This window comes from Abramis brama (assembly GCF_963993115.1).
Source record: "Abramis brama genome assembly, chromosome: 2".
In the NCBI taxonomy this organism is placed as follows: Eukaryota; Metazoa; Chordata; class Actinopteri; order Cypriniformes; family Leuciscidae; genus Abramis; species Abramis brama.
In genome coordinates this window covers 52854357-52870267 of record NC_139964.1, presented here as the reverse complement: position 1 = coordinate 52870267, position 15911 = coordinate 52854357, and the positions used below count along the sequence as shown (strand labels likewise).

At 37.1% G+C, this 15911-nt stretch overlaps 1 protein-coding gene across 3 annotated transcripts in view; it reads right to left on the bottom strand.

The window, feature by feature from the left end:
• Window positions 1-15911, bottom strand: part of tll1 (tolloid-like 1) — a 50588-nt gene that overhangs the window by 30797 nt on the left and 3880 nt on the right. For all 3 annotated transcript variants that reach the window (XM_084098079.1, XM_084098080.1, XM_084098081.1), the window contains exons 3-6: window positions 4830-4940; window positions 2466-2546; window positions 722-892; window positions 532-649 (exon numbers count right to left, since the gene is read on the bottom strand). In XM_084098079.1, the coding sequence (XP_083954205.1) occupies window positions 532-649; window positions 722-892; window positions 2466-2546; window positions 4830-4940 (481 nt within the window). The remainder of the gene's footprint in view (window positions 1-531; window positions 650-721; window positions 893-2465; window positions 2547-4829; window positions 4941-15911) is intronic.

Below are 15911 nucleotides of genomic sequence, written 5' to 3'. Positions count from 1 at the left end.
TTTCAAAACAACAAATTAGTCTAGCTGATGACATTTAAAACTAGTTTACACAAATCTATTCACTTGAAAATAATCAACAAAGCTGTAAACACTAGAATCACCCAATGCGGTAATATGCGTTCAGTTGACAGACATTATGTTAAGACATTCAACAAGTCTCACTGCATAAAATGTATTGATTTAATTTGTATCAAATGTACGAATTGATTGATTATGACTTGTGATCAATAATTCAAACGTAGGTTCTAGCTTGTTATGTCAAAAAATGCTGAATTAAATTACTTTGGACGTAAATTACTCTGGATGTTTGATTGTGCAAGGGTTATGTAGTAACATTATCAGTTACATTATCATTTGGCTCTAAAGTCAGTGGAAACGCAGACTGGAGAGAAATTCCACTAGCCGACCACTGACTGAACATTCAGCAATGTTAATGAGTACATTGGTGCCAAAAACACAAGGACACAGCATAAATGTGTGCACTACTATTCTAAAATGTATTCTGATTATAGTGAAAACAGAAACACGAACCCGCAGGGTCTATAGGTGAAGACGATGTAGCTCTCCTCATCAGTTTTCTCAATGAAGGTGACACACGTTTGTTTCTCCCAGTGTCTCATTGCTTGTTTTAACATGGCCCTCTGACTTCCTGAGGAACACACACAGAAATCATTTGTAAATCACACACATTCATATGCTGATGTTAAACAAACACATTTACCGGTGAAGTTGCCTCCTATGACGTAAGGGATGACTCCTCCGGGCCAGATCTTCTCAGCTCGGGATGTGGCAGCACGTGGCGCTCGAGACTTCACACCTCTGCCGCCGTTTACACTCCTCCCTCCAGCCTTGGAGCTCGACACATCTTTACTGCTGTTCACTGGCCACGACTCTGCACCATAGAGAGAGTAGATTGAATGATAGAAAACACCTAACAGTAGGTTTGTGTACTTTTGCACCCATTCCTTTTTCCTTTTTCTCGAGAATTTAATTTGAGAACCCACTGCTTTAAAATAGAAGACTTCGGTGTCAATAGATTGACTCGCATAAATAATTCTATGATCATAAATATAGTTTCTCAAAATATCTTTATAAACTGGCATGCCTAAAAAAGATGACATTGATTTATTGAATTCTAATTCATAAAATCATATATATTTTTTTACATTTATATTTTTACCCTATACCTGACCATATTTAAACCATATAAAAATTGCCTTTTGTGTAGCACTCCAACACATTATGCTTAGAGTTCCCACCTGTGGTCCTTTCCGATCACGTCCCTTTTTTACTGTGTTTTATATGAATAAAGGCCAAAACAACAAAACAATTTTATCTGGCCGTTAGGTGTTTTGTATATCGAAAAATTGTTTAGGTATAGAAGTCAGGTTATGCGGGTTATGTGGCTTTTCAAATTGAAAATCATACCCTGACATATGTCACAATGAAAAAAATGATACCCATACCCAATATATAATTTTCATAAAGACAAAATTCTTTATGAAAGGTTTAAAGTATTGATGAGAAATCCGATTATTTTCCGTGAACTGCTTCTTTCGGAAAGCTTGTTTTTAAAACCAGTTAAAAAAATCAATTCACCAGTTTGTTTACATAATAACGCAATGATGTCACGTATATGCAATTCTATTATTAATGCACCCAATAATGATGTGAAACGTGGATGTTTCCTCAGTTCCGTGTACACTGTAAAAAAAGAAAAGTTGACTTAACTTAAAATTATAAGGCAACTTGCTGCATAGATTTTTTTGAGTTGACTCAACTAAAACATCTCTATAGCTTAGTTGACTCAACTATAACATCTCCAGTTGAGTAAACTCTATTAGTTGAGTCAACTCAAAAAATCTGTGCAGCAAGTTGCCTTATAATTTTAAGTTAAGTCAACTTTTGTTTTTCTACAGTGTACTGGTGACTCGAGAACTGTTGTAACCAATAACCCACTCTTGACTCGAGAGAAAACTGCTATTAGTGTACTGCTTTTGACTCGAGAACTACTGCCATCGGATCACTGTTATATTTCCAGTACATTTTATTTGTTATACTTTATGCTTTTCAGCAAAAGACATTAGAAACATCAATTTTATGATGTTCTTTATTAAACACTTGGCAGACAGTCCTCAGATCAGTGTACAGTTGGACTAACCGGAGTGCTGAATGAGTTGGAAAAAAAACAGCATCATAGGATCATATACTCTTGAATATCTGGCTCGTTTCGACTGTCAGGCAAGTCCGAAAGTGTTTCAAATTACAAACATAGGTTCTATAATTCTCAAACTGCATCAAAACGAATGGTCTATGCAAATATTAAACAATCAAAATCTGTATTAATTAAATGACACAGCATCTCTGAAATATTGTGGAATTAATGAATTCAGTGTTTCTTACGTAATTAGGACAAAAACATTTCCAGTGTTTCAATTTTGTCTATGTTTAAAGGATGAACTTACCAAAACCTAACCGTCGTATTCTGTCAAGCAACAGATATAACGAACCTCTCTTCTTACTGGGATTATGCTCTCCTAGACCACCTGAGAGAAAGAAACATACAAGGGAGTTATTTGAAGAATGCTGTAAGAGGGATTTCATAATGTTATGAGAACATTGTGTGGGTGTTGTTATTAAGCATTGAGTAAACACTACTGCTTATGCTGCCTTCACATGCTATTGGAATGATCAAAAATACGATAATTAACCCTGTGACTGCTGTGACTGGTATTCTTTGTTAGTTTTTTTTCCACAACAGCTACATCGCCTTTTCTTGTCGTTAAAGTAGTGCATATTTACATGTATGAAAAATGTGTGATAAGTGTATTGTATGTTTAATAAGTGTTTTGTATGTTTTATACACAGCGAAAATAGTCTGTAATTGACCAAAATTCCTGAATTGTCAGCAATCTGACTATCTAGATAGCGCGGTGAATGTTTATATTGTTGTCAATGAATGGGATGCTGATTATCATTTTGGATTTAATAAGATTTTCCAAATAAATAGGCAAAAATAAATCTGGTGTCCCCCATGATTCCTGTTCTTTCCAACAACAAAGTACCTGAATGCGACAAGCTCGTAATCACAAGTGGGAAGTAGGAAATGTCCAATAGTCCAAAAGTTTAAAATTGCATTATAATGTACCATTATAATGTTACATGAACGCAGTCAGTTAGCCGAGAAACTTTCTGTCTGCCATTATCACACCTATTTTATCCATTTATCCTCACCTCTCCTCAGCCTCCATTCGCCACCCTCTTCTCCTTCATTCAACATCTCACCTACTCTGTTCTTTCACTCCCAGGGTTCTCACTGAACATCTCCATTCACACATTTCTGTTCCTCTGCTAACTTCCTTTTGCATGTATTCCCTATCTCTCGCTCTCTCTCTCTCTCTCTCTCTGGAACTTCTCTGATGCGAACAGGAAAGTGAGGAACAAACAAAACTCTAAATCCAAGACACAGGAAAAGTCTGAGCTTTGGGATTAACGTGCGCACAATCTCACACACATTGTACTGGCAGGTATACAAGTGTGTGCTGCTGTCTACATGACAGCATCCTGATAAATTTGGAAATATCCAAGGAGGACCTGTCCTGACTGGTTTGAACATGCATCAGTTCTCCTGCTAATCATGGTCCTGATGCAGTTTGCCCTTTTGCCCCGGTGGCACATCCTGTAACAACCCCACTCAGAACGGAAACACGAAGCTGAATCCTTATCGTCTTTTTGGTCTCACTTCCGTCTTTGTGCTGCCAAAGACTCAGACAATGATAAAGGTAATGTTGCTGACAATGCCGCTACCAGCAAGGTAAAGTGCTCTTAGTCTGTGGGTAGTCATTACTCATACCAATGATTGTATCATGTTTTAGACACACTGACAGTTTACCTTAACATTCCATTCGGAAAGACGTGCACACACACACACGACTGGTCAGTTTAGATAACAGCAAAGAAGGATTTTGTTAACAATTATTCTAACTTACAAAGAAACACACACACACTTCTGCACTTTTCTCATTACATAAGGTGTAAAAGACAAAGACCTTGCTATGCAAACACACGCACAGTTGTTTGCTGATGGTGCAGTGGAGTTGAGACAGGAGCATTTATCAAGTCTAATCACTTGAAGCTATAAACTCCCCAATAACTCCTCAATATCCCCACACATTCTTCAACTTCAATATGACTTTAATGACTTTAAATCACCCACAGCCCACAACACAATCATGGACATCTATTCCATCCTTATGACAGCTCAGCATCTCAGACTGATCAAGACATTATCCTAAATCCACAATCCACAGAGGCTACTGACTGAGTGTGTGTGCCTGTTTCTATGTGCAACCCTGCAGTTGAAACTGCACAGAGGCCAGCGCTAGATCAGAGAATCTAACGCCTGGAGGAAGGTCTGACATCAGGATGAAAAAAAGCTCACGAGAGGCTTCAAGGACTGAGTCAGACAGAAGCGCAAACCTTGAACTTGACTGTAGAACGAGTCATTGTTATTGTTCTGCACCAGAAACCATCCACAACCCTTAGCAGCTGCTGACTGCAGCTTTAACCTTGTCTACTGTACATCTGCTACTGAACTCAGCTGAAAAAACATGTGCATCAGAATCTTAGGACGTCTCAGTCAGTTGTGAACGCAGTAAGGGCTCAGAACGATTTACAGACCGAGTCAGATTCAAACGGCTAAATCGCAAGTGTTTCACAAATATAAAAAAAAAACTGGCTCATAAGAGAAACTTCTTTGCAATTTGGCCAATTTTAAACTTTTGTTGACAGGTGGAGTCTGGAGCCCTGTGATATCTGATGTGTCTTACCAGATGTGTGTCCCTGTCTCCCATGTGACTGCTGCGAAAGCTCTATCGTCCCATCGATCTGAAACATTTTCAAGTCCTCTTCATCCAAGGCAATATCTCCCCAAAATACAGCTGGAAAAAAGAAACAGAGAAGGATATTATTAGAGGACACAAACACACACTCTGGCAGCATCATAGATTGATGGTCTAAGTGCTGGCAGACACGATTACGACTCAGATCAGTGTGGCCTGAGCTATTGACTGATGCTAATTTAAGGTTTGCTGCATATGCAATTGATCGACAAGTTAATATGAGAGGAAACATCTTGGGTTATGAATTTTCCCTTCACTCTCGCACCCTCAAATGCTGATTAAAAATTAGCAGGGGAGTGTCAGGGAACACATACATACTTCCTGTTGGGATCTTACCAACCGTTCATATAATGTCTGCATCACGCTTGTCCCAAGATTCCTAATGTTCAACTACAGTCATGACTCATGACATCATACATCCTTAAATTTGCCTGTCGCCAAGGAAGTCATAGAGATGGCCATGAAAAAGGAGATAATACGCCATTTGTGTGTGCGAGTAGTTTTGGCAGGCCATTCACTCCTCAACCTTGATATAAAACAATAAACAATGAGGACCATGCTTTAAGCTTAATCTTGATTGTTCCATATTGGAATATACTTTTCCTTTGTGCATGCATGTGTGTGAGCATATGCGTATGTACACGTAACGGTGAACTGCACTATTGTTTGTGAGTGTATGTGCACGTGTGTATACAAGCATCCATCCCTCCCCCATCAATTCCTTGGACATTGTTCAGCCTGAATCGGTGATTGTGTTCCGTATCACATTCATAAAAAGCTGGAGTCTCCTGTGGATCACACCCTTCATAGAGAACTAATATTAGCACTGATCTAACCCCACTCCACTTATCTGTGGGACTCTCTGCTACAGTCTAAAACATTTTCACAGCACCTTAAAATAAATTCAAATATTAAAAAAAGAGAGAAAATCTTACAGAGAAAATTTGCAGGAAATTATATAGTTGTTATAATTATACAGAAAATTCCAAGAAAAGCGTTAATTTTTTATATTTAAAGATGCAATTGCAAAGTTGACTTTTTACAGTAAATCAACTGTGTGGTCTTGAATTGTTTTTTCCACATCACACACAGGTATTTGTCCATCAGCACAAGTATACAAATCTAGCCCCTAGACAGCTAAGCATATTTCAGTTTCTGCTGAATAAATTTATATTTAAAAGCTAGCATGAGGTCTCTCTGCAGTTTTCATAACAGCCTTGACAGTGAGACAAGACAGCGTGAAATATGTCTCCATGGTAAGGCAAAGTGCCTTTGACTTGACCGCAGAGGAAAAGGCTTTGTGTTGAATTTGTACATTGATTTGGCAAGTCTGGGAGTGTAGCCCAGTAATGCCTCAGCAATCATGTATTCGCTTAACATCAATGAGTCTTTGACAGCACATCTTAACTTAGCACCAGTCAATAACTTCAGCCGTGATGATCGATAGACACAGAGCAGAGGCTGTCTACTTTACAATCAAACTCTAGGGGGGGAATCAAATGGTTTGTGACTAACATGTAATCATCACAGTCACATGGGATTGTTAATTGTATAGTGTCTCTTTCATTGAAAGTTAAATGTTAAAAGCCGAATCAAACTCATAGATTAACAGCTTTGCATCTGCTCAAATGGGAACAAAGTGTAATCTGGGGTGGGTGGGGGGAGGGGGATACATTTTGGCGAATATGAAATGCTAATCTCAATTCCAAGGATATTGTAGCGCGGTGGGAGGTGTGTTTTAATCTGGGTGCAGTGATATCCGCAGATAAAATTGTGAATTAAAAATGGGAGATTATCCTGGAGGTCACACTACAGTTCCAAATGAGATACACCAGGTTATCCTGGAAACATCCAAGTTATTCTCACTGTTTCCTATGAATGATTTAAGAGTTGAAGGAGAGTAGCCTATATCTGTAACTAACTGTGCATCCACTTTGAGTGAACTTGTCTCAGCAAGAACATAGACACTGAGAAATATTTTTTGCATTGCAAAAGTGATACATTCAGTTAACCACTTAGTTTCTCAGATAAAAGCTGTTATAAGCGGTGCTCTTCACACAATGCAGCATAATTTTCCAACATTGTGGATAAAGCAAGAATATAAATATACTTACATTTAATAAATAAAACATTGGTAAAAACATGGATAAAAAACATTCAATATAATTAAAATTGTCTTATTTTATATAATATTTATGTGATACACTAAAACTAGTGTAGGATTTACTTTGAAACAATTTTCACTCAGAAATTGCTAGTAAACTGCACAAATAATTACAAGGAAACAAGAAGTAACATTTAATTAAATGTAGAAACGTAGAAAGACTAAAATAATTTGAGTTTGTAATTATTTATATATTTATTTATATAAAATAAAATTTTGTAATTATTTTCTTGTAAAATATACAATAATCTTTATTAAGAATTTCCTAAAATTATTTCACAGTATTTTTTATGTATAATATTTTATAACTTCAAGCTTTGTTAGGATCAATTGTAAGTTTTTAAATGCAAAAAACATGCTGTGTGTGAATGGCTCCTTAGAAAGCAACTGTCTATGATATCAAGACAGCTCATTAGGCTTTAGAACAGAGCTGACGACTGTATACTTGAATGAATAATGGCCACTGATCACCGTCTCTTGTAGTCACTTCAGTTTTGACAGACTGTTTTTACGTACACAGTGACAGCAGATGTTGTGGAGAATCCTGGAGGGAGGCTCTGATGAACACACACTATGGGCTCAGAAAGTCTGACCATATGTTGATGCTTCATTACTGTGATGTAAGTTTAATACCAAGAATCCCTTCCTCATTAAACCCACAGAAATACAGCTGAGACTGATGAATGCGTATCATGGGAGCTGAAGGATGAGTGGGGTGTTTCTGTTTGTCAGTGACACGCGTAATCTGCGCCACATGTCAGAGAGACATGACGCAAAGCATTTTGGGTGACAGCCCAAAAAGCATTCCTGCGAGCTTGATCACAGGAAGAATCAGGGACAGACAGACACACTCAAACAAAAACACAATTCCAATAACTGCTTGATGACACCTTGCATCCTCACAATGTTAAAAACAGACCTCTTGCTTTTGTCAGAACAATGACAGAGGATGTACATGAAACCTGACTAACTGAAAACGCAAAATTTTCACTGAGACTAAACTCAACCAGCTGAGGTATAATCATCAAGGGCCCGTTTACACCTGGTATTAAAATCTGTCTCTGTGAATCTGTGATGAGATCACAAGTGGTCAGCTGAGGCACACTGCAGTTAACACCTGGCAGTGACATGCATCTCAAATGTGTCTCTTGTGATTGGAGGGAAGGGTCACAGATTTTGAGACTACATTAATCACTCACTACGTCAATGTGTTACTGCATGTTTATAAGGTGCAAAAAAGAAATAAAAGCACAAAACGTCCACACATTTGTGTCCAAATATATATTTATGCAAAAACAGTGTGTGATGCAATGGTGACCAAATATGCCTGCATGTGTATGGCAGTGGTGCTTTAAAGAGTATATTTAAAGATCTTAAAGTCTTATGCATGTTGTAGGGTTGACACGGTACCAAAATGTCAGTAGTCAGTACCAATACCGGTAAAGTTCTCTGTTGAATTAAGTAATACTTTAAAATTTTGTCCCATTTTTTGTCTCGTCCGTTAACTATCACCTTCAAACATTGCAGTTTCCAATTCAATCATGCATTATAATACTGTTGTCAATTCAGAAACTTTGCAGTGTACTTAGCAGCATTAAAAACTAAACTTGTATTCAGATTGTGATTGGGTAATAAACAGTAAGCAGGAGAAGAGCCTCCTTTTATAATCACTGAAGCTGTCAATCTCTAAAGCGATTTTACAAAGATGTATCCTTCACTGTCTTTGATATCCCACAATCCTGTGCTTTCTAATCTGTGCCAGTTGAGCTAAAACATAGAGATGTTGACTAAAAATGTGTGATTGGTGGTCAGTTTGTGTACAAATGTACGTTTTTGACCAACGTTTTCCACCGTTGATGTCATTTCAAGCGAGATATTATTATTGTAGTAATTAAAAATTCGCTTAGTTTTCACCTCAGCTCTCTCTATTTTGCTATAGATCATTAAATCTTCATGTGCAAGCGCTGCCTGCAAAGTCATTGCCTGATGGGGTAGCAAGGCAAAAAGTCAGTTGCCTAAGTTTTCAGATTCAGCCAACATAGCATGAAACGCGTACCCTGCCTTTAAAATTAAAGTTAAAATTGAAAAAAATAATAATAATAATCTTTTTGACTACCTTGTGTAATGGACACTTTCTGCAAATGCAAACAGGGGTAAATAATGTATTTGTGTATGTGTTTTTCTTAAAATAAAGTTGCCGTGTATCATGTCTTTGTATAATGGAGAAAACAAAAATCAATGTCATACAGAACCACAAACACTATTTAAATCAATTATTCACTTTTCTAAAAACATCCACCATACTGTATTCTACTATTATTTTTCTTTCTGCAAATGTAGAGATTTTTGCTTTTGAGCTATAATTCAGAATGTGCAAGTTTAGATGTTCATGGTCTACCACAGAGTCTTATCCAGTGCTTTTTTTTTTTTTTTTGAGATTACTGGCTGGTTTTAGGAACAGAACGTACCATAACAATACCTCTTTACCATAATATTGGAAATTTGCCAAAAAAAAATAAGATTTGTACTGTATGTCATAGTCAGTTCAGTAAGTTTTATGGTCGAAATGGTGAATAACAACAAGGCTTATAAGTGTAACGATTTGATTGAATATTTGCATATTCTGGAGCCAATTTATATCAATGACTACTTGTGATTGTCCAAACCTGATGTTAATACTGGTCTGGGAGAGACCACTTAAACAACAGCAATCACTGTCCTCACACTCTCAGAAAATGCACCACTGTCAGACAGACAAACTTCAGTCAGTGCCACTGTCGGAGCATCAAAGAACCCTTTCACACGTCAGTATGTGTAAAGCCGTTATTGTTTAATTAGCGAAACACATTCTAGGAGGAAGTGTGTGGATTGCTGACTCATTATTCCCTGCTCCAAAACAAACAGTCCATGGCGAAACAGAGTGCTGACGCTGGGATATTTGGGAATTTTCGGAAGCTGGCTGTCCGGTCAGAGTGCTCCTGGAAAATCCTCTTTTATTAAACTCGACTCCACTGACCATCTCCATTTTCACACATATGCAACAACTCATCTACTCTGATTATGACAAGCTGATTTCAGAGAAAAGTAAAAGTAAATGCAGTCAAAGAGTCAAGCAAGGTCTTGAATGCTTTGAATTTGAATGTGAGTGTGTTGAGACATGTGAAGGCAGGCTGATGTTGTGTGATGTGCTTTACATTCAAGTAATACTCAGTCAATTTGTCAGTGCAATCAAATTCAGTATATTTGTCCACACAACTCTATACATAAACTTTTGCATTGCAGACAAGTGTCTACAGACAAGCAATACAACAGCAAGTTAAAGTTTTTTTCCCTTGTCACTCACTATCGCTGCTTTGCTGTGTGCACAGTTTTATGAAAAAAAAACCTCTTTTGTAAGGGGCATGAATGAAGGTGCGTGTGTGTGTGTGTGTGTGTATGAGAGAGAGAGAGAGACAGAGAGAGAGAGAGATTCGTCTCAAGCTAAGTGGCAGGATGCAGGCTACCAGGAAGAGATAAGTGCCTGAATGAAGTGGGCTCCCACATTCGCCACACACACGCGCACATACACACACAGTGAGGGAAATCAGCATACAAAGAGATGGAAATGTGTTTAGTGCACTCTAATGGCATGAGATAAGCACACGGCCAAATATTCACATTCTGTTTTCCCAAGAACAACAGCAGCAAGATGATCAACCACACAAAGTCATTTCCACTGTACATACACACACATACAAGGTCATAAGCAATATGTAAACAGATGGCCATGAATCTGACACGTATGTAGATGTGGAATTTCACCCAGCTGCACCATGTACTGTAATATAATATAATCACAGTTACACAGACTCAAAGATTAAATGAGAGAGCAGACTCCTGTCAGACTGACACGAATCCCTCCCGCACATTCATCTGACCAGCTGTTCCAGTACTACAGTGTCTGTATGCAGAGTCCAAAATTAATACCAAGTACCAAATGTGGATAAAAATGTGGCTTTGGTTAGTAAATGAAACAGTGTTACTCAAAGTGGCTTTATAAGGGGTTACACTGTAAAAAGCTGATTTGTAAAAATGGTGGTACTCGCTCATGTCAAATCAAGTCAAATATATTTGTATAGCGCTTTTCATAATACAAAAAATCATGTTTATAATATCTTAATATCTTCATGCCTTAAATGGATAGATCACACAAAAATCTGTCATCATTTACTCACCCTCAAGTTGTTCCATCCAAACTTGTATGAATTTCTTTCTTCTGATGAACACAAAAGAAGGTATTTTGAAGAATATGGGTAACTAAAAATTTTCATGGAAGTGAATGGGGTCCATCAGCTGTTTGGTTACTGACATTCTTCAAAATATCTTCTTTTGTGTTCAGCAGAAGAAATCAATTCATACAAGTTTGGAACAACTTGAGGGTGAGTAAATGATGACAAAATTTCCATTTTTGGGTGAACTAGCCCTTTAAAGTCACATTTAGCAGATTAGAACTGGGCGATGCTATAGTTTACATTTTGCAACAATACAAGCAATCAAGCAGTTGAGATATGCTGTATGTATAGTATATATTGCTATGACGCATCTTCTAAAAGAGTACTGAATCTTCTGATCAAAACAGATGCGAAGAAGACGCAGAAACAAGCAATCTCATATGCATATGTAAAATAACGCGATCATCAACATAAAAGAGCATATAAATCAGAACTGCCTAATGTTACTGAATGAAGGACTGTGCAAGCATTAGGAGTGTTGATGGACTTATTTTACTCTATCTATGTTTAGATCATCTTTCTGAATCCCATCTTGACAAAAACTTTCTCAGCTTTTTGCTCAAAATGTTGCTTTTTTTTAATGAAACTTATACTTAACTTATTACATGGCTTGGTTGAATTCCAATGTAGAATGCGGTCTGTTATTTCTTGATAACAGACCGCTGCGAAGTATAACACACCGTTGCCATGAAAAACAGAGCGTTGCTATGGACGTGGAACGGACTATTTTCTTTAGCGGAAGCAATACAATCGTTTTTAAATCAATAAACTCCTTTTTAAATCAATATTTTGTGTCAAATTATTGATTTATTTTGTAGGTAGCCATGTAATAAGCAGGATAATGTATAGCGAGGCGGTTGTTATAGTGAATAACAACTGCTTCAGGCTGATTCAAGACCCCTCCGCTTCGTGTCGGGGTCCAGTTCAGCCTGTCGGGGTTGTTATTCGCTATAACAACCGCCTCGCTATACATTATACCTTACTTATTCAAGTGTTGATAAAAAAAGAATGCATGAAGCTAGAATAAAATGTGTTTTTTTAAAAAGCAGAAGATCTGTTCTTTCTTTTGATATATTATATGTTTAGATATTCATACAAAAACTAATCCAGGGGTCATGACATTTTTGTGAAAATGATCAAAAACGCTGGCGGTGGCTGGCAACTTAAAACGCTGGCAGGGAAAGAGTCAAAGACAAGCAACTGTCTCCTAAAGAAAACATCTGCCATGATGTGCATCTTTTAAAAACTTTTACCTCAGTTAAAAAGTCTAGAATCAGATGTCTTTTTTCACCAAAACTCTTTGTGACAGATAAAACCAGCTAAACAGCATAATTTGCTATATTCATTACATGTTCTCAAACTACTCGCCATTGTCAGGACAGGTATAGTAAAAGTTTTTTTTTCGTGTGTGTGAAGACATCATTGCTGGAAGTAGTTCTCAGCCATTAGACAGCATAATTCTGTTGTTCACTACCAAACTTGAGGACTATAAACTACAACTAATGAAACTCTATGAAACTAATGGAAAAAATGAATGTGTAGCCAATGAAGATATAGTGAGGAATGAAGAGCAGAAAGTATCTGAGAGGAGCTGCAAACATTACAAGTGAACAGTATAAAGGAGAAAAAAATGGTAATATTATAGTATAGAGTTTTAGTGGGTGTTGTGTACTTTGATGGGCGATCCATTACTACAGCTTTTTGTATACCATCCATCGTATATGTAAATGTACCCCTATCGTATTCTATTTTGCACTTGTATTACTCTTTACTTACTATATTACTTTATGTACCTGACTTCATTTAATTTCTGTATTGTATATTTCACTACTAGTATTGTGTAAACACTTTGGCAATATCCTAAATGCTGACAATAATGCCAATAAAGCTTTGTTGGCTCGATATGAAAACGCACATCAGCTTTTTTTTTGTTGCATGTTTGCCCCTTAAGCTAAGCCTGTCCGCATACACTCCCAGTATACTCCCTCGGGTCTGTTTATGTTTCTCTTGCCTAAACAAGGAGGCGTGGGCTAAATTTGCATAATCAGAAAAGATTGGTTATTCTGTGGCAACAGTGTCGTTAGGTTTACAATGTCTTAAGATAACAGAAACAGATAACATCACCTAATGACTGTATAATGTAACTAGCCCTTTAGTGACCCATTGAAACCAATTGAGCTCCTGGTTTCTGTAAACACGAACCAAAGTCCTAAACAATGCACTTACCTCATTAATGGAGTTAATAGCCTTCTGTTATGTCAACCAAAACAAACCATTACCAGAAACTCATGAAGGTGATACACCTTGAACATACAGAAGAACATTTTGACGTGTTTCAGGTTTTGCAACCCTTTGGCTGAAATTTCTAAATATGTACAATGAACAAGTTCTGAACCAACAAAACTTGCCTTACCAAATAGGGCTGCATTATATTGGAACAATTTCAACAGATGACCTAAATAGCTCTATTTTGGAAAGAATGAATCATTCTAGAATGATTGGGGTGATTTTGTAGAAAGTGAATCTGCATAAAAAATTATAAACACATTCCAAGCATTGATAAATACAATAGAACAAATATACAAATGAAATAAACAGTGATTTATGTTTTTCAGGTAAGTCTAACAGTATTCAGGTACAGAAATTGAACAATCAAATGTAAAAATAACATTGCTTAGTCTTTCAAGTAAAATTAGGGCTGCCCAAAAACCTAAAGATTTTTGTAGTCGACAATTAGTCGTTCATTTAAGCGATTAGTCGACTAATCTCACATGTATTAATAAGCCAAATCATAATAATGAGCCTTTAATTGCCTATACAAAGCCTAATCAGCGCTCAAGCTCACGCATAAAGCTTGCCACAGCGCACCGGCACAAGTATAATGATTATGAATGTGTCGTGAAAAAACAGCAAGGAAATTGTCTGAACATTTTAATAATTTATAGATAAACTCGTGTTTTCTGTGTTTTCGGCTGCAGTGATGAAGTTGAAGATGCTGACTCGTCATCTCTGCAATAGTGCACGCACCTATTTGCACGTTTCATAACATAATCGGAGAATATTTGTTTTCCATTTGGATCGGTTCATTTAAAAATAGAAATTTCAAGCTTTCGATAGATGTATTTCTCATGTCTGTGAGGAAAGTTCACGCTGAGTTTCGGTTTATTTCTTGGCGCGCTCAATTTCACAGAGACCGAGGCTACAGAACGCGCATCCCGATTGTTTTTTGTATTTTACAAAAGCACAACGTTTAGTTATTGTGAGTGCACACAAATAAAATGTGTCAGTTTCAAATTACATATTAGGCTACTCTTGAAGTAAGACCAAAAATGAAGAGTATTTTAAGTTAAATGAAAAGTGATCGAGTTGGTGCCTACATGTCATGCAGTAAGCACGATAATAGCTTCAACACTCCGCACAAACACTTGAATATGCGCCTAATAATAGCGCACATTTATATAGGTTAACATTAAAGAACATTTTATGCGGCTGTCACTTTAAGAGATAAAGGACGGAACCAATATAATGATACGCATCCATTTTATTTCTTAATTGTTTACCTTCACGTGAGCCATAAACAACTGTGCTTATAACTATCCGAAACAGGCCTCTTGATATAATTTTGCATGCATGCGTCCACTCAAGCACAAACAGATGCGAAAGAGAACAGAATTCAGTGTTTGCGTGCTTTGTGCTCGGCTCTGTATATGCACACAGAAAACAGCGAGCGGGTTTCGAATTTGTGTCTTCTTGCACTCAAATGATTTAAAATCAGTACAGTACCTAAAAAGTGATAAAAAATTATAAACTTTCACTCTATGATGGTTAAACATTTATGCATTCATGCATTTCGAACTGTGGGGCCTGGTCCGTATGGATCACATATCAACGACGATATCGATGCTAAAGGATATATTGTGCAGCCCTAACACAAAACCCTTCCAAATAGTAATTTAGGAAGTGAATTATGTCTTAATTTATATCCACAAGTGCCAAAACATGAATTTTAATGGTATGGTTAGGCCTAGTCTACACAAACGAGAAAAAGATATTTAAGCAAAAGTGTGTGTGTGTGTGTGTGTGTGTGTGTGTAAGCCTGTACACAATTAAGCTAAATTTGGGTTCATTCATCTGAAAGGCACAGAAGCTCCCCCATTGACACCTTATATTTAATTAGCATGGCTATTTCTGCTAACACACCAACACTATGCTAATGCAAGGCTACACTGCGAACGCGTAGGTAAAATGCTCCATCAGCTAAGAGAGTGGCGAGAGCTGGATCGAACACGCTCAATGACCTGGACAGTTTTTGGACGGTCAGCATTTCACCTGGTATGATGCAAAGATCTTTAAGCACTGTAACTCAAACGTTTTCACTAATGCATATCATGACTGTAGCAACTACATATAAAGTTGCGGTTTATGAATTACAACTGTTAAAACTTTCATTTTAATATTAACATCATGATGTTTTAGAGCACTGTTTTATTTTGGGGCCACTGTCAAAAGTAGACTGAATATTAATGGTAGCTTGTGATAGCACATTAACCATATGACCCTGGACCACAAAACCAG